General features: G+C 62.7%; 1 protein-coding gene and 1 long non-coding RNA gene across 2 annotated transcripts; both read right to left on the bottom strand.

Annotated features, from left to right (window-relative positions):
* Window positions 1-807: 807 nt before the first annotated feature.
* Window positions 808-18,408, bottom strand: INSYN1 (inhibitory synaptic factor 1). The gene is made up of 2 exons (XM_054169048.1): window positions 18,008-18,408; window positions 808-1,527 (listed from the first exon to the last, which is right to left on the bottom strand). The coding sequence occupies exons 1-2, from the start codon at window positions 18,215-18,217 to the stop codon at window positions 808-810; spliced, it is 930 nt and encodes a 309-aa protein (XP_054025023.1). The 5' UTR covers window positions 18,218-18,408.
* A 356-nt stretch (window positions 18,409-18,764) lies between these two features.
* LOC128898046 (uncharacterized) lies at window positions 18,765-20,372 on the bottom strand. The gene is made up of 3 exons (XR_008462674.1): window positions 20,227-20,372; window positions 19,165-19,352; window positions 18,765-18,817 (listed from the first exon to the last, which is right to left on the bottom strand). It is a non-coding gene; the product is annotated as an uncharacterized LOC128898046 (long non-coding RNA).
* Window positions 20,373-24,353: the final 3,981 nt, after the last annotated feature.

Below are 24,353 nucleotides of genomic sequence, written 5' to 3'. Positions count from 1 at the left end.
CAAGAAGGTCTCCCCTGAGCCTCCTCTTCTGCAGGCTAAGCAAGCCCAGCTCCCTCAGCCTCTCCTGCCAGGGCTGTGCTCCAGACCCCTCCCCAGCCTCCTTGCCCTTCTCTGGACACCTTCAAGTCTCTCAATGGCCTTCTGAAACTGAGGAGCCCAGACCTGGACACAGGACTCCAGGGGTGGCCTAAGCAGTGCTGAGCCCAGGGCACAATGACCTCCCTGCTCCTGCTGGCCACACTCTGCCTGCTGCAGGCCAGGATGCCCTTGGCCTTCTTGGCCCCCTGGGCACACTGCTGGCTCCTCTTCAGCTGCTCTCCACCCCTCCCCCCAGCTCCCTCTCTGCCTGGCTGCTCTCAGCCACTCTGTCCCCAGCCTGCAGCACTGCCTGGGGTGGCTGTGGCCAAAGTGCAGCCCCTGGCACTTGGCTGTGTTCAATCTCCTGCCCTTGGCCTCTGCCCATCTGTGCAGCCTGGCAAGGTCCCTCTGCAGAGCTCTGCTGCCCTCTGACAGCTCAACTCCTGCCCCCAGCTTGCTGTCAGCTGCACCTCTCCTGCTGCTGGGCTCCATCCCCTCCTCCAGCCCCCCAAGGAAGACCTCTCCTTTGCCACCTCCTTGACCTTATTCTCCGTATTGATTTATTGAAATATATATATTTATATTTATTTATATATATATATATATATTCGTGGGTGGTTTTTCTCTCCCCTCTAGCCCCAGGAACCCAACCCTCCCTCCCCCTTCCCCTTCCCCATCCCCACCCTCACCCCCACCCCCACCCCCGGAGTCCGTGTGGAGATGCCAGTGTCAGTGTTTAGGCTTCACCCTCTGCCTGGCTGGCACATAAGGCAGCACCGTCTGGGTGCTCTTGTCAGCCACGGTCTGCGTGCTGCTGTTCCTCGTCGGCCGCCTCCCCGGAGCTCCTCCTCCTCCTCCTCCACCCCCACCGACGGCAGGGTGCTTCGAGGGTGGCCCTGCCGTCACTTTCCGCGGCTCCTCGGGGCCCTCGTCCCCCGGGGACGCCGTGCTGGCACCGTCCCGGTCGTCGTCGCAGCACAGAGCGTGGTACAGGACCTTGTCGCTGAAGCGGACCCGCTCCCGGGTGCCGGCCGGCCGCGGCGGCTGCTGCTGCTGCTGCTGCTGCTGCTGGTGAGAGGTCTTCTGGCTGGTTGCGGTGCTGAAGGCTTCCTCGCTGGATGAATCCGGGGTCCCGCCGCCCCGGGGCCCGTTGGCGATGGGGATCCCCCCGTTCATCAGCCGGTAATCGGGCTGGCGAGCCGGCGGGGGCTGCGGCCGCGGCGGCTCGGGGGCGTCGCCGGGGTCGGAGGGGGTGGAAGCATCGAGGAAGGAGCAGAACTCCCAGCTGTCGGAGAGGATGTCGGAGGTGGGGAAATCGAGGGCGCCCAGCTCGAAGACGCCTCCCCCCTTGTCGCTGCTGGAGGTGCTGCTGGCCGTCGCCGTCGTCCAGTCGTCCGGCTCCAGCTCGAACTCGAAGTCGGACGTCAGGCGGTCGATCTGGCTCACCACCTGGGGGCAGACGGACAGACGGACGGGCAGGGAGGCGCTACCCGACAGGACACACCCCCCCCCCCCGCGATTCGCCCTTTAACAACCCCCCACATCCCGAACGCTCTGCCTTGTTTTAACCACGGCCACCACCGAGGCGACGAGTCGGCAGGGCTCAGCACGAGTGAGTCCCTGAGCCCAATGTGATGAGCTGGGAGGTCTCAGCATGAGTAGAATCCCTGAGCCCAGTGTGATGAGCTGGGAGGTCTCAGCATGAGTGGAGTCCCTGAGCCCAATGTGATGAGCTGGGAGGTCTCAGCACGAGTGGAGGGAGCCCAATGTGATGAGCTGGGAGGTCTCAGCATGAGTGGAGTCCCTGAGCCCAATGTGATGAGCTGGGAGGTCTCAGCATGAGTGGAGGGAGCCCAATGTGATGAGCTGGGAGGTCTCAGCATGAGTGGAGTCCCTGAGCCCAATGTGATGAGCTGGGAGGTCTCAGCATGAGTGGAATCCCTGAACCCAATGTGATGAGCTGGGAGGTCTCAGCACGAGTGGAGGGAGCCCAATGTGATGAGCTGGGAGGTCTCAGCATGAGTGGAATCCCTGAGCCCAATGTGATGAGCTGGGAGGTCTCAGCATGAGTGGAGTCCCTGAGCCCAATGTGATGAGCTGGGAGGTCTCAGCATGAGTGGAATCCCTGAGCCCAATGTGATGAGCTGGGAGGTCTCAGCATGAGTGGAGGGAGCCCAATATGATGAGCTGGGAGGTCTCAGCACGAGTGGAGTCCCTGAGCCCAATGTGATGAGCTGGGAGGTCTCAGCATGAGTAGAGTCCCTGAGCCCAATGTGATGAGCTGGGAGGTCTCAGCATGAGTGGAATCCCTGAGCCCAATGTGATGAGCTGGGAGGTCTCAGCATGAGTGGAGTCCCTGAGCCCAGTGTGATGAGCTGGGAGGTCTCAGCATGAGTGGAGTCCCTGAGCCCAGTGTGATGAGCTGGGAGGTCTCAGCATGAGTGGAGTCCCTGAGCCCAATGTGATGAGCTGGGAGGTCTCAGCATGAGTGGAGGGAGCCCAATGTGATGAGTTGGGAGGTCTCAGCATGAGTGGAATCCCTGAGCCCAGTGTGATGAGCTGGGAGGTCTCAGCATGAGTGGAATCCCTGAGCCCAATGTGATGAGCTGGGAGGTCTCAGCATGAGTGGAGGGAGCCCAATGTGATGAGCTTGGGAGGTCTCAGCACGAGTGGAGTCCTGAGCCCAGTGTGATGAGCTGGGAGGTCTCAGCACGAGTGGAGTCCCTGAGCCCAATGTGATGAGCTGGGAGGTCTCAGCACGAGTGGAGGGAGCCCAATGTGATGAGCTGGGAGGTCTCAGCATGAGTGGAGTCCCTGAGCCCAATGTGATGAGCTGGGAGGTCTCAGCATGAGTGGAATCCCTGAGCCCAATGTGATGAGCTGGGAGGTCTCAGCATGATTGGAATCCCTGAGCCCAGTGTGATGAGCTGGGAGGTCTCAGCATGAGTGGAATCCCTGAGCCCAATGTGATGAGTTGGGAGGTCTCAGCATGAGTGGAGGGAGCCCAATGTGATGAGTTGGGAGGTCTCAGCATGAGTGGAGGGAGCCCAATGTGATGAGTTGGGAGGTCTCAGCACGAGTGGAGTCCCTGAGCCCAGTGTGATGAGCTGGGAGGTCTCAGCATGAGTGGAGGGAGCCCAGTGTGATGAGCTGGGAGGTCTCAGCATGAGTGGAGTCCCTGAGCCCAGTGTGATGAGCTGGGAGGTCTCAGCACAAGTGGAACCACTTCAGGAGCCTCCCCAGCAGGCACTAAATCCCAGCCTGTGGCACAGCACCCATGGGCCCCAAGCAGACAGCGAAGTCTTGGGTGCCCCTTGGTGCCCCATAGGGCAGGAGGAGCCCTTCCCAGGATGGTCTCTCCCTGGAGACATTCAAGATGTGACTTGCTGTGGCCCTGGGAGGCTGCCAGGGCTGGAGGGGTCCCTGCTGACTGCAGGGGGGTTGAACAAGATGGCCTTGGAGGCTCCCTTCCAACCCAGTGCAATCTGGGACCCCCTGACCTGCTTTGGGCTGCCTTGTCCCCTGTGACCAGCTGTCCTCTCATGTGGGGTCCTGCAACCCCACACTCAGCCAGGGGGAGCCACAATCTCCTCCCCCTTGCAGAAGCCAGCTCCAAGGGTGGGGAAACTGAGGCAGGGCGTGGAAAATGTGCAAAGCTCAAGGGACAGAGTGGTTGGGAAGGTGAAAGAGGCTGCAGGGAACGACATCAACACCCCCAGCCCTGGCTGGGATGCTGGAGCAGGATCAGACCCTGGTCCTTCATCTCTTCTGAGGTGTGGAGTATGCCAAGGGCTGTGGTGGCTTGGGAGCAGGACCACAGAATCATGGAATCAATGAGGTTGGGAAAGAGCTCAGAGCTGAGCAAGTCCAAGCTGGCACCCAGCACCTCCTGACAGCTCCAAGTGCCACATCCAAGCCCCTCTGCAACACCTCCAGCCATGGGGACTCCACCACCTCCCTGGGCAGCACAGCCCAAGGGCCAATTCCTCTGGCTGGCAAGAGCTTTCTCCTCCCCTCCAGCCTCAACCTCCCCTGGCACAGCTGCAGACTGTGTCCTCTTGTTCCGGGGCCGCTTGCCTGCCTGGCAGAAGAGCCCAAGCCCCAGCTGGCTCCAACCTCCCTGCAGGGAGTTGCAGAGAGCAAGAAGGTCTCCCCTGAGCCTCCTCTTCTGCAGGCTAAGCAACCCCAGCTCCCTCAGCCTCTCCTGCCAGGGCTGTGCTCCAGACCCCTCCCCAGCCTCCTTGCCCTTCTCTGGACACCTTCAAGTCTCTCAATGGCCTTCTGAAACTGAGGAGCCCAGAGCTGGACACAGGACTCCAGGGGTGGCCTAAGCAGTGCTGAGCCCAGGCCACAATGACCTCCCTGCTGCTGCTGGCCACACTCTGCCTGCTGCAGGCCAGGCTGCCCTTGGCCTTCTTGGCCCCCTGGGCACACTGCTGCGTCCTCTTCAGCTGCTCTCCACCCCTCCCCCCAGCTCCCTCTCTGCCTGGCTGCTCTCAGCCACTCTGTCCCCAGCCTGCAGCCCTGCCTGGGGTTGCTGTGGCCAAGGTGCAGCCCCTGGCACTTGGCTGTGTTCAATCTCCTGCCCTTGGCCTCTGCCCATCTGTGCAGCCTGGCAAGGTCCCTCTGCAGAGCTCTGCTGCCCTCTGACAGCTCAGCTCCTGCCCCCAGCTTGCTGTCAGCTGCACACTTACTGAATCCAGCACTTGGACTTGTTCAAGGCCTGTTCTTACAGGATGGCCAAGGGATCAGGCCCAGCCAGCATGGATTTAGGAAGGGCAGGTCCTGCCTGACCAACCTGATCTCCTTCTATGATCAGGTGACTGCCTGGTGGATGTGGGGCAGGCTGTGGATGTAGTCTACCTGGACCTCAGCAAGGCCTTTGACACCGTTCCCCATAGCAAACTCCTGGCCAAGCTGTCAGCCCATGGCTTGGGTGGGAGCACACTGCGATGGGTTAGGAACTGGCTGGAGGCTGAGCCCAGAGAGTGGTGGTGAATGGTGCCACAGCCAGCTGGCAGCCAGGCACCAGTGGTGTGCCCCAGGGATCAGTGCTGGGCCCCATGCTCTTTAACATCTTCATTGATGATCTGGATGAGGGCATTGAGTCCATCAGCAGTAAATTTGCTGATGACACCAAGCTGGGGGCAGGAGTTGATCTGCTGGAGGGTAGAGAGGCTCTGCAGAGGGACCTCAACAGGCTGGGCAGATGGGCAGAGGCCAAGGGCAGGAGATTGAACACAGCCAAGTGCCAGGTTCTGCACTTTGGCCACAGCAACCCCAGGCAGGGCTGCAGGCTGGGGTCAGTGTGGCTGGAGAGCAGTCAGGCTGAGAGGGACCTGGGGGTGCTGGTTGATGGTAGACTGAACATGAGCCTGCAGTGTGCCCAGGCAGCTAAGAGGGCCAATGGCATCCTGGCCTGCATCAGGAACAGTGTGGCCAGCAGGAGCAGGGAGGTCATTCTGCCCCTGTACACTGCACTGGTTAGGCCACACCTCGAGTCCTGTGTCCAGTTCTGGGCCCCTCAGTTTAGGAAGGAGGTTGACTTGCTGGAACGAGTCCAGAGAAGGGCAACAAAGTTGGTGAGGGGTTTGGAACACAGCCCTGTGAGGAGAGGCTGAGGGAGCTGGGGTTGCTTAGCCTGGAGAAGAGGAGACTCAGGGGTGACCTTATTGCTCTCTACAACTACCTGAAGGGAGGTTGTGGACAGATGGGGGTTGGTCTCTTCTCCCAGGCAGCCAGTACCAGAACAAGAGGACACAGTCTCAGGCTGCGCCAGGGGAGGTTCAGGCTGGATGTTAGAAAAAAGTTCTACACAGAGAGAGTGATTGCCCATTGGAATGGGCTGCCTGGGGAGGTGGTGGAGTCACCATCACTGGAGGTGTTCAGGAGGAGACTTGATGGGGTGCTTGGTGCCATGGGTTAGTTGTTTGGGTGGTGTTGGATTGGTTGATGGGTTGGATGTGATGATCTTGAAGGTCTCTTCCAACCTGGTTTATTCTATGTATGCATTCTATGTAAGGCCATCCTGTTGGCCTCTCACCACCCTGGCTGCCTTTCCCTGGCCCCACCACAGCACCAGGACCAGAGCCCACATGGGTCAAGGAGGAACCAAGCCCTCAAGCAGTTCAAACCAATACCCTTCCAGTCCAGGCTTGAGGTTCAAGACCTGGGGAGTCCTCCTTCCTCCCACAGCTCCCACGGATCCTGGGCTCCATCTGGATCCAAGAGGGTCAGCAACCCACCCTCAACACAGTGAAAGCTTTGCCTTGGAAGGGACCTGGCAGATGCTCTGCTTCAAACCCTTCCAGCCCAGCCCGGTGCACAGCACTCATCCTGCCCGGGGGCTCTCCTGCTGCTGCGGCTCCGAGGCCGGCCGGAGCCATCGCTGAGCCTCCAGGAGCATCCTGATGGCTCCTGGCTGCTGCTTCCTGCCTGGGAGCTCTGTGCTGGAGGGGGGTGGGGTGGGGTGGGGTGGGGCGGGGTGGGGCGGGGTGGGGGCTGCCTGTGCCTTTGGTTTGGGTGGGAGGCAGAGCACCAGGTGGAAATCCACCTTGGCAGCCGGGGGGGAAGCACGGAGCTGCGGCGGGCTGCCCGGCTGCCCCCACCGCCCCTGCTGGGGGGGAGAGCAGAGCTGGCAGAGGGTCTGGCAGGGCCCAGCCTTGCCAAGCAGGAGGTGGGCAGTGGCAGACGAGGGGTGGGGGCTGGGGGGAACCCCTTGGTGCCTCTGTGTGCAGCCACAATGAGGCACGAAGGCTCTGTTTCATTCTGCTCAGGGGATCACAGAATGGGTTGGGTTGGAAGGGAGCTCCAGAGCTGATCCAGGCCAACCTCCTGCACTCAGCAGGGACAGCCCCAACTAGAGCAGGCTGCCCTGAGCCCTGTTGAGCTTCACCTTGAATATCTCCAGGGCTGGGACCCCCAACCACCTCCCTGGGCAACCTGCTGCAGTGTTCCAGCAGCCTCCTGCTGCAGAGCTTGTTCCTCACAGCCAATCTCAGTCTGCTCTGCTCTGCTCTGAAGCCATTGCCCCTGGGCCTGTCCCTGCAGGCCTTTGCAAACAGTCTCTCTGCAGCCTTCTTGCAGCCCCCTTCAGGTCCTGGCAGGCTGCTCCAAGTATCACAGAATCAGTCAGGGCTGGAAGGGACCACAAGGATCATCTAGTTCCAACCCCCCTGCCGTGGGGTCTCCCTGAAGCCTTCGTCTCTCCAGGCTGAGCACCCCCAGCTCCCTCAGCCTGGCCTCAGAGCAGAGCTGCTCCAACCCCCTGAGCACTCCTGTGGCCTCCTCTGGAGCCTCTCCATCAGCTCCAGGTCCTTCCTGTACTGAGGGCTCCAGAGCTGGTGGCAGCCCTGCAGGTGAGGTCTCCCCAGAGCAGAGCACAGAGGCAGCATCACCTCTCTGGCTCTGCTGCATTGCTGCCTTTGATCTTTTCTCATTATTGCCTTTTCTCTCCTCATCTTTTTCTTTCCCTTCCACATATCCTTTCCCAGTGGAAATCAGCCACAGATTACCCAGGACAAGGGAGGGAAAACCAATCAGTGGACAACATCTTGCCAGGAGCCTTTCCTTTCCTTCTCCTCATGACACCCAAAAAGCCTTCCCCTATCCCCCCTGGCTCCACAGCTCATCAGGGAGCATTGGAGCTCCTCCTCCACCATAGGATCATGGAATTAATCAGGTTGGGAAAGAGCTCAGAGCTCAGCAAGCCCAGGCTGGCACCCAGCACCTCCTGACAGCTCCAAGGGCCACATCCAAGCCCCTCTGCCACACCTCCAGCCATGGGGACTCCACCACCTCCCTGGGCAGCACAGCCCAAGGGCCAATTCCTCTGGCTGGCAAGAACTTTCTCCTCCCCTCCAGCCTCAGCCTCCCCTGGCACAGCTGCAGACTGTGTCCTCTTGTTCTGGGGCTGCTTGCCTGCCTGGCAGAAGAGCCCAAGCCCCAGCTGGCTCCCAGCTCCCTGCAGGGAGTTGCAGAGAGCAAGAAGGTCTCCCCTGAGCCTCCTCTCCTGCAGGCTAAGCAAGCCCAGCTCCCTCAGCCTCTCCTGCCAGGGCTGTGCTCCAGACCCCTCCCCAGCCTCCTTGCCCTTCTCTGGACACCTTCAAGTCTCTCAATGGCCTTCTGAAACTGAGGAGCCCAGAGCTGGCCACAGGACTCCAGGGGTGGCCTGAGCAGTGCTGAGCCCAGGGCACAATGCCCTCCCTGCTGTTCCAGGGGCGATGGCAAACACCTCCAGGCTGGTTGGAGGCTCTGGGCATCCCGTTGGGCATTCTCTGCCCAAATCCCCTGTCCCCTCCTTGCATCAGCTGGCAGCAAGACAGAGAGTTCAGAGTCAGATCCAGGCTTGGAAAAGCAGCTTCAGAGGCTGGGCAAAATGCTTTGGACCCCAACAGCCTGCTGCTGGAGGTGCTGGGGTGGCTCCTAGAGCAGGGAGGCACAGCAATCCCTGCTGCTCTCCTCAGCCTGGCTGGGGATGAGATCTTGGCCTCTGGCTTGGGACTACAGTTGCTTGTGTGGTCATCAAAGCCATGGCACCCCAGGCTGGGCTGCAAACCCCTTCTCCTGCTGGTCCTTCACCTGTCCACTTCAAAGGCCAGGCTGGGTTGAAGGTGCTGCTGGATCACCCCACTTTGCCCCCAGCTGGATCTCCCAGCCCCAGCCTTGGGAGCCAGCATTACCAACCGCCTGCCACCAAGCCCTGAAGGCCTTTCTCATCCTTCCTTCCCCTTCCCAGCAGCTTCTCAAGCTTCCAAGGGGCTTAGCTCCTCGACAGGGACCAGCAGGGACCCGAGGTGGGAGCTGGAACCACCAAGCCCAGCTCACAGCCGGGGACCTCCATCCGCAGCCAGCAACCCAAACCCCGCTGAGACCCAGTGGTGCTCCAGATGTTCAGCAGCTGCCTGAGCTGGGGGAAGCAGCTGGCCAGCTCGGGGCACCCAGGCTTTGCTCTGAAAAGCTGCTGGCTGCCAGCAGTGGCCATGGGTGCAGGACCATGCCCCGGGGTGAGGAGAGCACCCAGCACCCCCCAAGTGGGTTCGAGTGGTGGGGGCTGGGTTTTGAGGTGGGGATGAGCACAGCACCTCCTTGCTCAGGGCCCATGGCTGTGGGGTACCCTGAGGACATGGGACCCCCCCCCCCTCCTCTGCTCCAAGCTCATCCTTTGGCTGCTGAAAGCTTGTCCCCCTTTGGGTGAGAGCTGAGCACCCCTGGCTACCCAGCTCCTGCTGCCAGGTCCCCTGGGCAGGGCAGGTTGAGGCCTGGGAGCACCCCTGGCTACCCAGCTCCTGCTGCCAGGTCCCCTGGGCAGGGCAGGATGAGGCCTCCTGCTGCCACCACGCATGGGGGCCAGGGGGAATACTTCTGCTCCCTCTTTCTGCACTGCCAGGTAGCCCTGGGCTGAAAGCTTGTCCCCTTTTGGGTGAGAGCTGAGCACCCCTGGCTACCCAGCTCCTGCTGCCAGGTCCCCTGGGCAGGGCAGGATGAGGCCTCCTGCTGCCACCACGCATGGGGGCCAGGGGGAACACTTCTGCTCCCTCTTTCTGCACTGCCAGGTAGCCCTGGGCTGACCAGGGCTGCTGGTGAGACCTAAAGGTGAGGGGGGAGGGGGATGTGTCCTTTCTTGGTCGCCCCTCTGGACCCCCCTCCCCCTCCCCAGCACATGCTGGGGACACCCCCAGCCCTTGCTGCCTGCTTGGAGGAGAGAGACCCCCAGCCAGTTCTCTGGTTCCCAGGGGAGGTGAGCATCCCCACGGGGTCACCACTGGATGCCAGGCAGTGGGCTGGGACCTGCTGCATCACCTCCCCACCCTCCCCACCCCCAAGCTCCCCCTGCCAGCAGCGATGGCCTCAGCTGAAAGAGCTTTGACAACCTGCCTGAGGAAGGAGAAAGAGGAAGGGGGGCAGGGGGGGGAGGGGCAAGCCTCCAGATCCTGCTTTACATTCAAATCCTCGGCGAGCACCAAGTGTCACAGAGGTATTTAACACCTCCCCCCGCCCCCTCCCCCCCCCAGCCCAGCGCCACCCCCTGATTAAAATAGCGACAGCTCCTCCAAATAGCCCTGGGGTGTGACACTAATCCTCCCCGGGCCCCCCCGGGCCCCCACCGGGCTGGGGAGGAGCAGCAAAGTTTGCCTGCCGGCACCAACCCGGAGGAGGAGGAGGAGGAGGAAGGAGGAAGGAGGAGGAAGGAGGAAGGAGGAGGAAGGAGGAAGGAGGAGAGGGAGGAAGGAGGAGAGGGAGGAAGGAGGAGAGGGAGGAAGGAGGAGAGGGAGGAAGGAGGAGGAAGGAGGAAGGAGGAGAAGGAGGAAGGAGGAGGAAGGAGGAGAGAGAAGAAGGAGGAGAGAGGAAGGAGGAGAGAGGAAGGAGGAGAGAGGAAGGAGGAGAGAGGAAGGAGGAGAGGAAGGAGGAGAGGAAGGAGGAGAGGAAGGAGGAGAAGGAGGAAGGAGGAGGAGAAAGGAGGAAGGAGGAGGAAGAGGAGGGAGGAGGAAGGAGGAGGAAGGAGGAAGGAGGGAGGAGGAAGGAGGAGGAGGAGGGAGGAGGAGGAAGGAGGGAGGAGGAGGAGGAAGGAGGAGGAGGAGGAAGGAGGAGGAGAAAGGAGGAAGGAGGAGGAAGAGGAGGGAGGAGGAAGGAGGAGGAGGAAGTGGGAGGAGGAGGAAATGGGAGGAGGAGGAAGTGGAAGGAGGAGGAGGAGAAGGAAGTGGAAGGAAGGAGGAGGAAGGAGGAAGGAGGAGGAAGGAGGAAGGAGGAGGAAGGAGAAAGGAGGAGGAAGGAGGAGGAGGGGGGAGGAGGAGGAGGAAGGAGGAGGAAGGAGGAAGGAGGAGGAGGAGGGTGCCAAGGAGCCATCTCAGAGCCCAGGGAGGTGCTTGCCCAGCGCTGTGATCACAGAGCCTTAGAGCTGAGGGCTGCAGCAGAATCCTTCCCCTGCCTGACTGCAGAGCAGCAGCCAGGCCTCTCCTGAATGCATATAGAACACATAGAATACATAGAATAAACCAGGTTGGAAGAGACCTTCAAGATCATCACATCCAACCCATCAACCAATCCAACACCACCTAAAAAACTAACCCATGGCACCAAGCACCCCATCAAGTCTCCTCCTGAACACCTCCAGTGATGGTGACTCCACCACCTCCCCAGGCAGCCCATTCCAATGGGCAATCACTCTCTGTGTAGAACTTCTGCCTAACATCCAGCCTGAACCTCCCCTGGCACAGCCTGAGACTGTGTCCTCTTGTTCTGGTGCTGATTGCCTGGGAGAAGAAACCAACTCCCACCTGTCTACAACCTCCCTTCAGGTAGCTGTAGAGAGCAATGAGGTCACCCCTGAGTCTCCTCCTCTCCAGGCTAAGCAACCCCAGCTCCCTCAGCCTCTCCTCACAGGGCTGTGCTCCAAGCTCCTCCCCAACTTTGTTGCCCTTCTCTGGACACCTTGCAGCAAGTCAACATCCTTCCTAAAGTGAGGAGCCCAGAACTGGACACAGGACTCGAGGTGCAGCCTAACCAGTGCAGTGTACAGGGGCAGAATGACCTCCCTGCTCCTGCTGGCCACACTCTTCCTGATGCAGGCCAGGATGCCATTGGCCCTCCTGGCTGCCTGGGCACACTGCAGGCTCATGTTCAGCCTACCATCAACCAGCACCCCCAGCTCCCTCTCTGCCTGGCTGCTCTCAGCCACTCTGTCCCCAGCCTGCAGCCCTGCCTGGGGTGGCTGTGGCCAAAGTGCAGCCCCTGGCACTTGGCTGTGTTCAATCTCCTGCCCTTGGCCTCTGCCCATCTGTGCAGCCTGGCAAGGTCCCTCTGCAGAGCTCTGCTGCCCTCTGACAGCTCAACTCCTGCCCCCAGCTTGCTGTCAGCTGCACCTCTCCTGCTGCTGGACTCCATCCCCTCCTCCAGATCATCAATCAAGATATTGAGCAGGCTGGGGCCCAGCACTGCTCCCTGGGGCACACCACTGGTGCCTGGCTGCCAGCTGGCTGTGGCACCATTCACCACCACTCTCTGGGCTCAGCCTCCAGCCAGTTCCTCACCCAGCTCAGAGAGCTGCTGTCCCAGCCAGGGGCTGACAGCTTGGCCAAGAGCTTGCTGTGGACCTCTCCCTAGATCCCTGTGCTGGCCCCATGGGTGGTTTCCTCTACCTAAGTTTGCCTCCTGAAGGTGCATTGAAGCTCCTCCATGACCTTGCTTGTGGCAGGAACCTTCTGGTGGCCTTCCAGGAGCTGCAGGGGGCTGCAAGGGTGCCAGGGAGGGATAGGGGTCTGGGAGACCTCTGAGGGGGGCAGGAATCAGGCTTGGGACAGGGAGGCAGCAATGGGCACTGGCAGCCCAGAAGGCCAAGGGCAGCTGAGCTGCCCTTGGCCTTCTGGGCTGCCAGTGCCCATTGCCAGAGGTGGAGGGAGAGGATCCTGCCCCTCTGCTCTGGGGTGTCAGGGAGGGAGAGGACTGGGGGGGATGGAGCAGCACTAGAAGTGGGGAGATTGAGATTGGCTGTGAGGAAGAAGTTGTTGCCCAGGAGGGTGGTGAGAGCCTGGCACAGGCTGCCCAGGGAGGTGGTGGAAGCCTCCTGCCTGGAGGTGTTTGCAGCCAGGCTTGGAGCTGGCTGAGCCCTGAGCTCCCTTCCAGCCCTGGCAGCTCTGTGATCCTGTCCCTGTCTCCTGGGGGGGTCCCCCAAAGCAGGGCAGTGCTGGGAAGAGTGAGCTGAGTGCTTCTCCCCCCTCCCCAGGCAGCAGCACAGCTCAAACTCCTCACCCCGAGGATCTCCACAGCTTGGCAGAAGAAGTCAGCTTCCCCAGGTGCTTGCTCAGAGCCTGATGGAATGGTCAGGGCTGGAAGGGAGCTCAGGGCTCAGGCAGTGTCAGCAGCAGAGGAGAGGGCACAGCATCCTGGCTGCTGACTCTCATCGTTGAGTTTCCCCTTTCCCCCCCCTGCTCCAAGAGAAGAAGGAATCTGCTGGGGCTTTGTGAGCAGAGGCAATCCCCTGCCCCAGGGGGCCAAGGCTGCCCTGCAGATGCTGCCAAGCTTGCCCTCAGCACCCTTCAAAGCCAAAGCTCATCCTCCTCAGGAGGCAAGGAGCCAGGATAAAGCCCAGCTGCAGGTGAGGGGGTGAGGAGCTTAGGTAAAGCTCCTTGCCTGCTGCTGCCTGGGGAGGGGGGAGAAGCACTCAGCTCACTCTTCCCAGCACTGCCCTGCTTTGGGGGACCCCCCCCAGGAGACAGGGACAGGATCACAGAGCTGCCAGGGCTGAGAAGGGAGCTCAGGGCTCAGCCAGCTCCAAGCCTGGCTGCAAACACCTCCAGGCAGGAGGCTGCCACCACCTCCCTGGGCAGCCTGTGCCAGGCTCTCACCACCCTCCTGGGCAACAACTTCTTCCTCACAGCCAATCTCCATCTCCCCACTTCTAGTGCTGCTCCATCCCCCCCAGTCCTATCCCTCCCTGACACCCCAGAGCAGAGGGGCAGGATCCTCTCCCTCCACCTCTGGCAATGGGCACTGGCAGCCCAGAAGGCCAAGGGCAGCTCAGCTCATCTGCCCTTGGCCTTCTGGGCTGCCAGTGCCCATTGCTGCCTCCCTGTCCCATGCCTGATTCCTGCCCCCCTCAGAGGTCTCCCAGACCCCTATCCCTCCCTGACACCCTTGCAGCCCCCTGCAGCTCCTGGAAGGCCACCAGAAGGTTCCTGCCACAAGCAAGGTCATGGAGGAGCTTCAATGCACCTTCAGGAGGCAAACTTAGGTAGAGGAAACCACCCATGGGGCCAGCACAGGGACCTAGGGAGAGGTCCACAGCAAGCTCCTGGGCAAGCTGTCAGCCCCTGGCTGGGACAGCAGCTCTCTGAGCTGGGTGAGGAACTGGCTGGAGGCTGAGCCCAGAGAGTGGTGGTGAATGGTGCCACAGCCAGCTGCTCAATGTCCTTCCTGAACTGAGGAGCCCAGAGCTGGACACAGGACTCCAGGGGTGGCCTAAGCAGTGCTGAGCCCAGGGCACAATGACCTCCCTGCTGCTGCTGGCCACACTCTGCCTGCTGCAGGCCAGGCTGCCCTTGGCCTTCTTGGCCCCCTGGGCACACTGCTGCCTCCTCTTCAGCTGCTCTCCACCCCTCCCCCCAGGCTCCCTCTCTGCCCTGGCTGCTCTCAGCCACTCTGTCCCCAGCCTGCAGCACTGCCTGGGGTTGCTGTGGCCAAAGTGCAGCCCCTGGCACTTGGCTGTGTTCAATCTCCTGCCCTTGGCCTCTGCCCATCTGTGCAGCCTGGCAAGGTCCCTCTGCAGAGCTCTGCTGCCCTCTGACAGCTCAACTCCTGCCCCCAGCTTGCTGTCAGCTGCACCTCTCCTGCTGCTGGACTCCATCCCCTCCTCCAGATCATCAATCAAGATACTGAGCAGGCTGGGGCCCAGCACTGCTCCCTGGGGCACACCACTGGTGCCTGGCTGCCAGCTGGCTGTGGCACCATTCACCACCACTCTCTGGGCTCAGCCTCCAGCCAGTTCCTCACCCAGCTCAGAGAGCTGCTCCCAGTGTGAGCCATTCCAGCCCTGGTGTTCATACCCCTCCCCCCCCACATCGTGCAGCCTGCCTGGGGAACAGCTAAACACAAAAGGGAAGGAGAGCAGGAGGGAAGGAACCTCCTCAGGCAGCAGCCCTGACTGCAGTGGGCAGCTGGAATGACAGCCTTCAGCTGGGGAACTGCTCCTGGCAACCAGGGCTGGAGCCTGAACCAGGCTCTGGTCCCTCCTGACACCCCCAGGGGTGGTGACCTGCCACCAAATTCTCCCCTTACACCCCCCAGCCATCCAACTCATCCCACAGCCCAGCTCAGCCCAGGGATCAAACCCCCTGCTGAAGCAGGGATAACCTAGGAGGAGATCCACCTCATCTCACAATCCAGGGACCAGAACCTCTGCTGAAGCAGGGACAGCCTAGGAGGAGATCCACCCCATCCCACAACCCCAGCTCAGCCCAGGGATCAAACCCCCTGCTGAAGCAGGGACAAGCTAAGAGATGATCCACCTCATCCCACAATCCAGGGATCAGAACCCCTGCTGAAGCAGGCAAAGCCTAGGAGAAGGTCTGCCTCATCCCACACCCCCAGCTGAGTCCAGGGATCAAACCCCCTGCTGAAGCAGGGATAACCTAGGAGGAGATCCACCTCATCCCACAATCCAGGGATCAGAACCCCTGCTGAAGCAGGCAAAGCCCAGGAGAAGGTCTGCCTCATCCCACACCCCCAGCTCAGCCCAGGGCTAAAACCCCCCTGCTGAAGCAGGGGCAACCTAGGAGGAGATCCACCTCATCCCACAATCCAGGGATCAACCCCTGCTGAGGCAGGGACAGCCCAGGAGAAGGTCTACCTCATCCCACAATCCCAACTCAGTCCAGGGATCAAACCCCCTGCTGAAGCAGGGGCAACCTAGGAGGAGATCCACCTCATCTCACAATCCAGGGATCAGAACCCCTGCTGAAGCAGGCAAAGCCCAGGAGAAGGTCTGCCTCATCCCACACCCCCAGCTGAGTCCAGGGATCAAACCCCCTGCTGAAGCAGGGGCAACCTAGGAGGAGATCCACCTCATCCCACAATCCAGGGATCAACCCCTGCTGAGGCAGGGACAGCCCAGGAGGAGATCCACCCCATCCCACCCCACAACCCAGGTGGATCCAGAGCCTAAAGTCTCTGCTGAAGCAGGGCAGCCTGGACAAAAGCCTGCTGTGAGCCCAGCCTGATGTGAGCCCAGCCTGCTGTGAGCCCAGCCTGCTGTGAGCCCAGCCTGCTGTGAGCCCAGCCTGATGTGAGCCCAGCCTGCTGTGAGCCCAGCCTGATGTGACCCCAGCCTGATGTGAGCCCAGCCTGCTCTGCCCCCAGCCTGCTGTGAGCCCAGCCTGCTGTGACCCCAGCCTGATGTGAGCCCAGCCTGCTGTGAGCCCAGCCTGATGTGAGCCCAGCCTGCTGTGAGCCCAGCCTGATGTGAGCCCAGCCTGATGTGAGCCCAGCCTAATGTGCCTGGAGCTGGAGAGTGCCCTCCAGCATCCCCCAGTGCCCTCCAGCATCCCCCAGTGCCCTCCAGCATCACTCAGAGCCCTCCAGCATCACTCCAGAGCCCTCCAGCATCCCCCAGTGCCCTCCAGCATCCCCCAGTGCCCTCCAGCATCCCTCAGTGCCCTCCAGCATCACTCCAGTGCCCTCCAGCATCACTCAGAGCCCTCCAGCATCCCCCAGTGCCCTCCAGCATCACTCAGTGCCCTCCAGCATCCCCCAGAGCCCTCCAGCATCACTCAGTGCCCTCCAGCTCCAAGGGTGTCAGGGAGGGATAGGGGTCTGGGAGACCTCTGAGTGGGGCAGGAATCAGGGCTGGGACAGGGAGGCAGCAATGGGCACTGGCAGCCCAGAAGGCCAAGGGCAGCTCAGCTGCCCTTGGCCTTCTGGGCTGCCAGTGCCCATTGCCAGAGGTGGAGGGAGAGCCTCAGGCCTGGCTCAGGGGTGCAAAGAGCTCCTTAAACCCTGCTGGGCCAAGCAGAGGTCACTGCATCCCTCTGCTGGGCTCTGGTCTAGCCCCAAGCCTGGCTCAGGGGGTCAAGGAGGCCAAGGGCCACCCTGCCCTCCTGCCACACCTCTCTCAAGGCTTCCAAACCCTTTTCTCATCCCCCCCCCCCCACCCCTTGGCCATCACCTGCAGAGGTGCCCTCCAATTGCCAGCCCCCCTGCAGGCTCTTCCCCACCCCCCCCACCCCCCAGCCACTGCCTTTGGCCCCCTGCCCACCCCTGTGCCCCCCTCCCCTCCCCCTCCATCTCACCCAGGGCTGATGCCACCTTCTCAAGTGCCCTCTGCAACCCCCTGGCCCCTCTCCATCCACCTCCCTTGCTCTGAAAGGGGGCCTGGAAAACATCCCCCCCCCCCCCCAGGTGCCCCTACCCCCCCCCTCCAGCCCCTGCTGCCAGGCAGAGCAGAGCTGCCTGTGGCACGGTGCCAGCAGCTCCCCACCCCCAGCCCCCAACCCCCAGCCAGGTCCTGGGGTGACCTCAGGGTGCTTCCCCCCACCCCCAGCACCCTCACTGCTGGTCCCCTGACCCCAGGCAAAGCTCAGTGGCAAGGTCAAGAATGGTTCTGCAAACCACAGCCTGAAGGGTTTTCTCCCCCCTCCCTCTCCCCTTCCCCTTCCCCTCCCCTCCCCTTCCCCTCTCCTTCCCCTCCCCCTTTCCCTCCCCCTCCCCTCCTGCACACCCAGGCTGTGCCACCCCTGGGGCTGGTGGCTGTGGGTGCTGAGCTGGCCCTGGCCCTCCCCTCCTGCACACCCAGGCTGTGCCACCCCTGGGGCTGGTGGCTGTGGGTGCTGAGCTGGCCCTGACCCTTTACTCCCCTGGGGCCGGTGGCTGTGGGTGCTGAGCTGGCCCTGGCCCTTTGCTCCTCTCCTGCACACCCAGGCTGTGCCACCCCAGGGCTCCCCTGGGGCTGGTGGCTGTGGGTGCTGAGCTGGCCCTGGCCCTTTGCTCCCCTGCTCCCCTCCCAGGCTGTGCCACCCCAGGGCTCCCCTGGGGCTGGTGGCTGTGGGTGCTGAGCTGGCCCTGACCCTTTGCTCCCCTGGGGCCAGTGGCTGTGGGTGGTGAGCTGGCCCTGGCCCTTTGCTCCCCTGGGGCTGGTGGCTGTGGGTGCTGAGCTGGCCCTGGCCCTTTGCTCCCCTCCTGCACACCCAGGCTGTGCCTCCCCTGGGGCTGGTGGCTGTGGGTGCTGAGCTGGCCCTGGCCCTTTGCTCCCCTCCTGCACACCCAGGCTGTGCCTCCCCTGGGGCTGGTGGCTGTGGGTGCTGAGCTGGCCCTGGGGGCAGGCAGAGGGACCGGGGGATGCCCTCCCGGTTTGGGGCCATCAGCAGGCACGGTGTCCCCTTGCAGGGCCGCGGTGGCACCCCCGGGGTGGGTGTTGGGGTGTTGGGGGTGGGTTTCCTACCTCCCGGAGCTCCTTGGCCACCTCCTTGAGCTCCTGCAAGATGCCTTCCAGCTGCCCGATCACCATTTTCATCCGGCTCCGGATCCTTTCCCTTGCACAATGACTCTTGCCGCCGCCGCTGCTGCTACAATTGCTGCTGCTGCTGCTGCTGCTGCTGCTGCTGCTGGGGTGGTCACTGGGCTGCCTGTCCTGGCAGGTCTGGGAGTCCATCCTTCCCTACCGGCCTCGGTTCCCGGCCCCAAGGGCTCTGTCCATCCTGCTCCGCTCTAGCCGGGCGGCCTGGCGTCCACGCAGCCCCTCTCGGCCGGGGACCTTTCAACATCTTAACGTTGCCCTGCCTGCCAGAAAGTCCCAGCCGCACGCTCGCCTCCCTGCGAGGTCGGGGGGCTCCGCTTCGGAGCGGGGAGAGCCGGCTCGGGGGGCACCGCGCAGGGCTGGGAGCGCCGAGGAGCTGGGGGCTCAGCCGGCGGCCCGGCGGAGCTGCGGGCTGCCCATGGGGCGAGCAGGGAAGGAGAGCGCTGCCTCAGGCGGCCAGGGCTTCCCCCGCCGGCTGCCGGAGGTGCAGCAGGAGGAGGAGGAGGAGGAGGAGGAAGAGTCTGTCCGGATGGCAGCGGGAATCCAGCGGCTCGCTCCTCCTCTGCTCCCGGATTCCAGGCGGGAGGAATCGCGGGGTCCCCGCTGGGCAGTGCTGCTCCCTGCCTCCTCAGGTCCTCAGGCCGGGGTCGCCGGTTCCGGCGCTGGGAGGGGGGTGGTGGTGCTGGGGGTCTCCCAGCTGGTCACAGGTGTCCTGGGGGAGTCCAGGGTCCCCTCCTGTAAGGACAGTCAGACAGCCAACTTCAGGAAGCCATCCCTTCCGGAGCCTGAAAGCTGCTGGGCTGGGGGCTCTGCCCGCTCCCACCTTGCCTTGATCTCAGCCCGGGCGTGAGGGACAAGCCCCCAGCTAGCCCCACGGCAGCCCCCAGCCCCTTTTGAGGGGGGGGGTGTGTGCAGACTGGAGCCTGGCATCCCTCCCTTTGCCCTCCCTAGCTGGAGACCTTGCCCTCCCTAGCTGGAGACCTGGAGACCGGGCGCAGTAGGGGCTGCCTGAGCCGGATGGATGGACGGTCAGACGGACGGACGGACAGACTGACAGCCACCCATGCAGCTCAGCAACTCACCGGCCGCTCCAGGTCTGCCTTGGCTCCGGCCCAAGCTCTTCCTTCTCCTGCTTTTTTTTTTCCTCCCTTTCCTTTTCTTCCTTCCTCCCCCCCTCTTCTCCTCCTCCTCCTCCTTCTCCTCTTCTTCCTCCTCCCTCAGGGCTTTTGCTTGGCGCAGGAGGAGCCCGGGGGCCACTTCCCTTCGGTCGCTGTTGGAAGGGGTGAGACGTTACCGGAGGTGACAGCCCTCCTCAGCTGGGGGGGGAGGGGGGGAGGGCGGGGGGAGCATGTCCCAGGGGACTCCTCCGCTTTGGGGGGAGGGGGGAGGGGGGCGTTCAAGCAGCCTCCTCTCCCTGCGGGGACCATCCCACCGCCGTCATCCTCCAGGGCTGAATCCAAGGAGGGAGGAGAGGAACCCCACCTTGCCCCCAAATGCCCCCTCGCCCCCCCCCCCCCCCCCTTCCCTTTCTTCCTTTGGCGGGCGGGGGATGGGGATGCGGGGGGAGAACAGCACGGGCGGAGGTGGGGTGGGATAGGAGGGGGGCGCATCCCCACATCTCGGGGGTGTACACAGTGTGTGTGTGTGCGGGGGGGGGGGGGTCCAGGCATGCTCGCGTCTCCATCCCCGGCACCCGCATGCTCTAGTCCCGGTACCCGCATCCTCCATCCCCGCTGCTCGCATCCTTCATCCCTGGCACCCGCATCCTCCGGAGCACCAGGGATGGAGGACGGCGGTACCCGCATCTTCCCTTCTCGGCACCCGCATCCTCCATACCCGCTGTTGTCACCCTCCATACCCGCTGCCCGCATCCTCCATCCCCGCTGCCCGCATCCTCCATCCCCGGTACCCGCATCCTCCATCCCGGTACCCGCATCTTTCAGCCCCGCTTCCCGTATCCTCCATTCCCGCTGCCCGCATCCTCCATTCCCCCCTGCCCGCATCCTCCATCCCCGCTGCCCGCATCCTCGTTGCCCTCATCCCCTCACCCTCCCACCCCCCCTTCCCTCTTTCCCCGGTGCCCCCGCACCCTCCCCCCCCCCCAGTTCCCTCCCCCTCCCCCTCCAGTTGCCCCCGGGACCGACCGGCGGCGGCAGCGCTGCCGGTTCAGGGCCGGCGGTTCCCCGGGCGCCGGGCGGGCGGAGCGGGGCGGGCGGCGCCCGGCGCCCCGGGCAGAGCCATGGGGCGGGCGGAGCAGCGGCGGGAACCCGGCCCGCCCCCCCCACCCCACCCCCCCCCCGGCACCGACCGACCCCCGGGCCCCGGCCGCAGCCTCCCCGCTGCCCGCGGCTCCCCGCTTCGGCTCGCTCCGGCGGTTGCTGTGTCAGAGAAAGGGGCTGAGCCTCTGCCGGGCGGGGGGGCGCTTAAAGGGGCCAGGAAACCCTTCGCAAGGTGGGGAGAGGGGGGTGGGAGGCGGGGGGGGGCAGCGCCTCGGGGAAACTGAGGCAGCGCTGCGGGTGGGGGGGTGCGGAGTGCGTGCGGCTGACTTGCGACAGGAGCTGCGCCTCGGTTTCCCCCCTCCTCTGTCTCCCCCTCTCTGTACAGGCTCATTAAGGACGCCCCTGCCCGGATGCAAGCCGCCCCCCTGCCGGCCCCGAGGGTCATATTTGGGGCTAATTGCTGCAGGATCTGTACAAAGCCACCGGCACCTCCCGGGAGCGAGGAGCCAGCATCCCAGCGCACCACGGAAGGAGCCTGCCTCTGCGGGAATGGGGGGCTGGGGAGGGGCGGGGGAGTGGGCTACAGTGAGGAGAGGGAATCAGCTCCAAAGCAGGGATCCGGCTTGGGAAAAATCCCCCCAGAAATGGGAGCAAGGAGAGGTTCCTGTCCTAGGGCTGAACGGCGACGATAGGTGGCAATGGCAGGCCTGGCAGTGGCTGCTCCTGGCCTCCTCCTGGGTACCTTCAGAAGCGCTGAGCACACTTTTTTTTCATGGCCTTAGACCCGAACTGACTCATCCTCCAGCCAGCAGCTCGTCAGGAGATGGTCAGAGAGTCACACAATCAATAGGGTTGGGAAAGACCTCAGAGCTGATCAGGTCCAAGCTGGCACCCAGCACCTCCTGACAGCTCAACCATGGCTCCAAGGGCCACATCCAAGCCCCTCTGCAACACCTCCAGCCATGGGGACTCCACCACCTCCCTGGGCAGCACAGCCCAAGGGCCAATTCGTCTTTCTATGAAGAATTTCTTCCTCCCCTCCAGCCTCAACCTCCCCTGGCACAGCTGCAGACTGTGTCCTCTTGTTCTGGGGCTGCTTGCCTGCCTGGCAGAAGAGCCCAAGCCCCAGCTGGCTCCAAGCTCCCTGCAGGGAGTTGCAGAGAGCAAGAAGGTCTCCCCTGAGCCTCCTCTTCTGCAGGCTAAGCAAGCCCAGCTCCCTCAGCCTCTCCTGCCAGGGCTGTGCTCCAGACCCCTCCCCAGCCTCCTTGCCCTTCTCTGGACACCTTCAAGTCTCTCAATGGCCTTCTGAAACTGAGGAGCCCAGAGCTGGACACAGGACTCCAGGGGTGGCCTAAGCAGTGCTGAGCCCAGGGCACAATGACCTCCCTGCTGCTGCTGGCCACACTCTGCCTGCTGCAGGCCAGGATGCCCTTGGCCTTCTTGGCCCCCTGGGCACACTGCTGCCTCCTCTTCAGCTGCTCTCCCCCAGCTCCCTCTCTGCCTGGCTGCTCTCAGCCACTCTGTCCCCAGCCTGCATCCCTGCCTGGGGTTGCTGTGGCCAAGGTGCAGCCCCTGGCACTTGGCCTTGTTCAGTGCCATCCTGTTGGAGGCTGGGAGGGACCCTTTCTGATTCCCACATGTGGGAATTGAGGTCAGAGGCCAGCAGTGGGTGCCCAGTGCAGGGGGGGTTCCTGGTGGGGGCTGCACCAGGGGGAGCCACCTCTTTGTGCACAGCTTGGTTGTGATGCTGTTTGCCAGGGCAGCACATGGCCTGGGGGGGGACATTTTTCAGCAGGGGTCTTCTCCATGCAGCAGTTTGCACCTGAAGGTCTGCCAGGGATGATGTGCCCTCCTAGGTGCAGACAGCCTGGGGAGGGGGCAGCCCTCCATCCATGGCCTGCTCTTCCCCTCTGCCTCAGGCACCTGCCTGTCACATCTCTGGTGGGTACCAGTGGCCCAGGGAGTTTTGTTCTGAGTCAGGTTGATAGAGGAGGCTCAAACCCAACCTCTGCCAGGGCTGGAGAGCAGCACCCTGGGTGCCAGAGCTGCCCCAAAGCCCACCTTGGAGAGTCCTGACCACAGTGGTGAGGCCAAGGCAGCAGAAGCAGCCCTGCAGGGATGCCTAGAGCCTCCAGTGTGAGGCTGGAGCCTGGAGCTGTGTTTCCTGGGACCTCCCAAGATCCTCTGGCTGATGTCTGGAGGTGTTTGAGAGTCAGCACTGCACAGGAACCTGCCTTGGAGAGTGCTGACCATAGTGGTGAGGCTAAGGCAGCAGAATCAGCCCTGCATGGATGCCCAAAGCCTCCAGTGTGAGGCTGGAGCCTGGAGCTGTCATTCCTAGGGCATCCTAAAGCCCTCTGGATGGTATCTGGAGGTGTTGGAGTGCCAGCACTGCCCAGGGACCTGCCTTGGAGAGTCCTGACCGTAGTGGTGAGGCTAAGGCAGCAGAATCAGCCCTGCAGGGATGCCCAAAGCCTCCAGTGTGAGGCTGGAGCCTGGAGCTGTCTTTCCTAGGACCTCCTAAGAGCCTCTGGCTGGTGTCTGGAGGTGTTTGAGAGTCAGCACTGCACAGGAACCTGGGCAGTCCTGGACAACCATCACAACCTCTCCTGCTCAGCCAGGCTCTGGTTTCACAGGGCCCCAGACAGACCCCAGCTGGTGTGTTCCTCTTTCACACACATGCACACACACACAGCTGCCATCCCATGGCTTTCCCTCTTGGCTGATGCTGGGATGGGGCAGAATCAGAGATTCCTTGAATGGGTTGGAGAGTCCTGACCATAGTGGGAAGGCTAAGGCAGCAGAAGCAGCCCTGCAGGGATGCCCAGAGCCTCCAGTGTGAGGCTGGAGGCTGGAGCTGTGTTTCCTGGGACCTCCTAAGAGCCTCTGGCTGGTGTCTGGAGGTGTTGGAGTGCCAGCACTGCCCAGGAACCTGCCTTGGAGACTCCTGACCATAGTGGTGAGGCTAAGGTAGCAGAAACAGCCCTGCAGGGATGCCCAGAGCCTCCAGTGTGAGGCTGGAGCCTGGAGCTGTCTTTCCTAGGACATCCTTAAGCCCTCTGGCTGGTGTCTGGAGGTGTTTGAGAGTCAGCACTGCACAGGAACCTGCCTTGGAGAGTGCTGACTGTAGTGGTGAGGCTAAGGCAGCAGAAACAGCCCTGCAGGGATGCCCAGAGCCTCCAGTGTGAGGTTGGAGGCTGGAGCTGTGTTTCCTGGGACCTCCTAAGAGCCTCTGGCTGGTGTCTGGAGGTGCTGAGGGGCATGCCTGGCCCTGAGCAGCCCCAGCTCGGAGGGCACAGTGGTAGCTGCAGGGAGGGCTGTCCATCTGTCCTGCCTGGCTCCTGCTGGGACAGGGTTTGCAGCAGCCCTCCTCTGGGGAGGCAGGCTCCCAGGGAGGCTCTGCTCCTCTCTTTTAAACATCTCTCCTCTGGTTTGCTGCTTTGCAAAGCTCAAATCCCTGCCCACAAAGAGCCTGGGGGAGGATACAGCTTTCAGTGGGATCTTCCCTGAGGGTGCTGCTTCCCACCTCTGCATCCCAGCCTGGATTTGGGAAGGGGGGGAGGAGGGTCATGGAACACCCAGCTCTCAGCAGCTCACATTCATTGTGACTGACCCCTGGCCTCCATCTCCCTGCCAGATCCTCTCCTGCTCCATCCCACCCTCCTCAGAGCCTCCCAAGAGGAGCTGGGGAGGATCCCTAGATGCTGCTCAGCTTTGCTGCTCCACTTATGGAGGGTGAAATTTCCACCCCCCCGGGAAGGATGTGACAAGGCCACAATGGAAAGAGTGGAGCAGCTTTCTTCCCACCTCCCTCCCAGATCCTCTCTCTCCTCCATCCCACCTTCCCCAGGCTCTCCTGGAGGAGCTGGGGAGGATCTCCAGGTGTTGCCCTGCTTATGGAAGGTGGAAATTTCCCCCCTGGGAGGGATATGGCAGGACCACGATGGTAAGAGGGAGCAGCTCTATTCCCACCTCCATCACCTCCCTCTCAGATCCTCTCCTGCTCCATCCCACCTTCCCCAGGCTCTCCCAGAGGAGCTGGGGAGGATCCC

This window comes from Dryobates pubescens, chromosome 17, assembly GCF_014839835.1.
Source record: "Dryobates pubescens isolate bDryPub1 chromosome 17, bDryPub1.pri, whole genome shotgun sequence".
NCBI lineage: Eukaryota > Metazoa > Chordata > Aves > Piciformes > Picidae > Dryobates > Dryobates pubescens.
Note: the sequence above shows the minus strand (reverse complement) of the source record. Positions and strands in the feature narration are given on the sequence as shown.

What these genes read in the sequence shown, in the direction of transcription:
- INSYN1 (XM_054169048.1), bottom strand. Translation starts at nt 18,217, where the DNA reads ATGGACTCCCAGACCTGCCAGGACAGGCAGCCCAGTGACCACCCCAGC. An exon ending in TGGCCAAGGAGCTCCGGGAG is followed by an intron (nt 1,528 to 18,007) that starts GTAGGAAACCCA and finishes GTCTGCCCCCAG; the next exon opens with GTGGTGAGCCAGATCGACCG.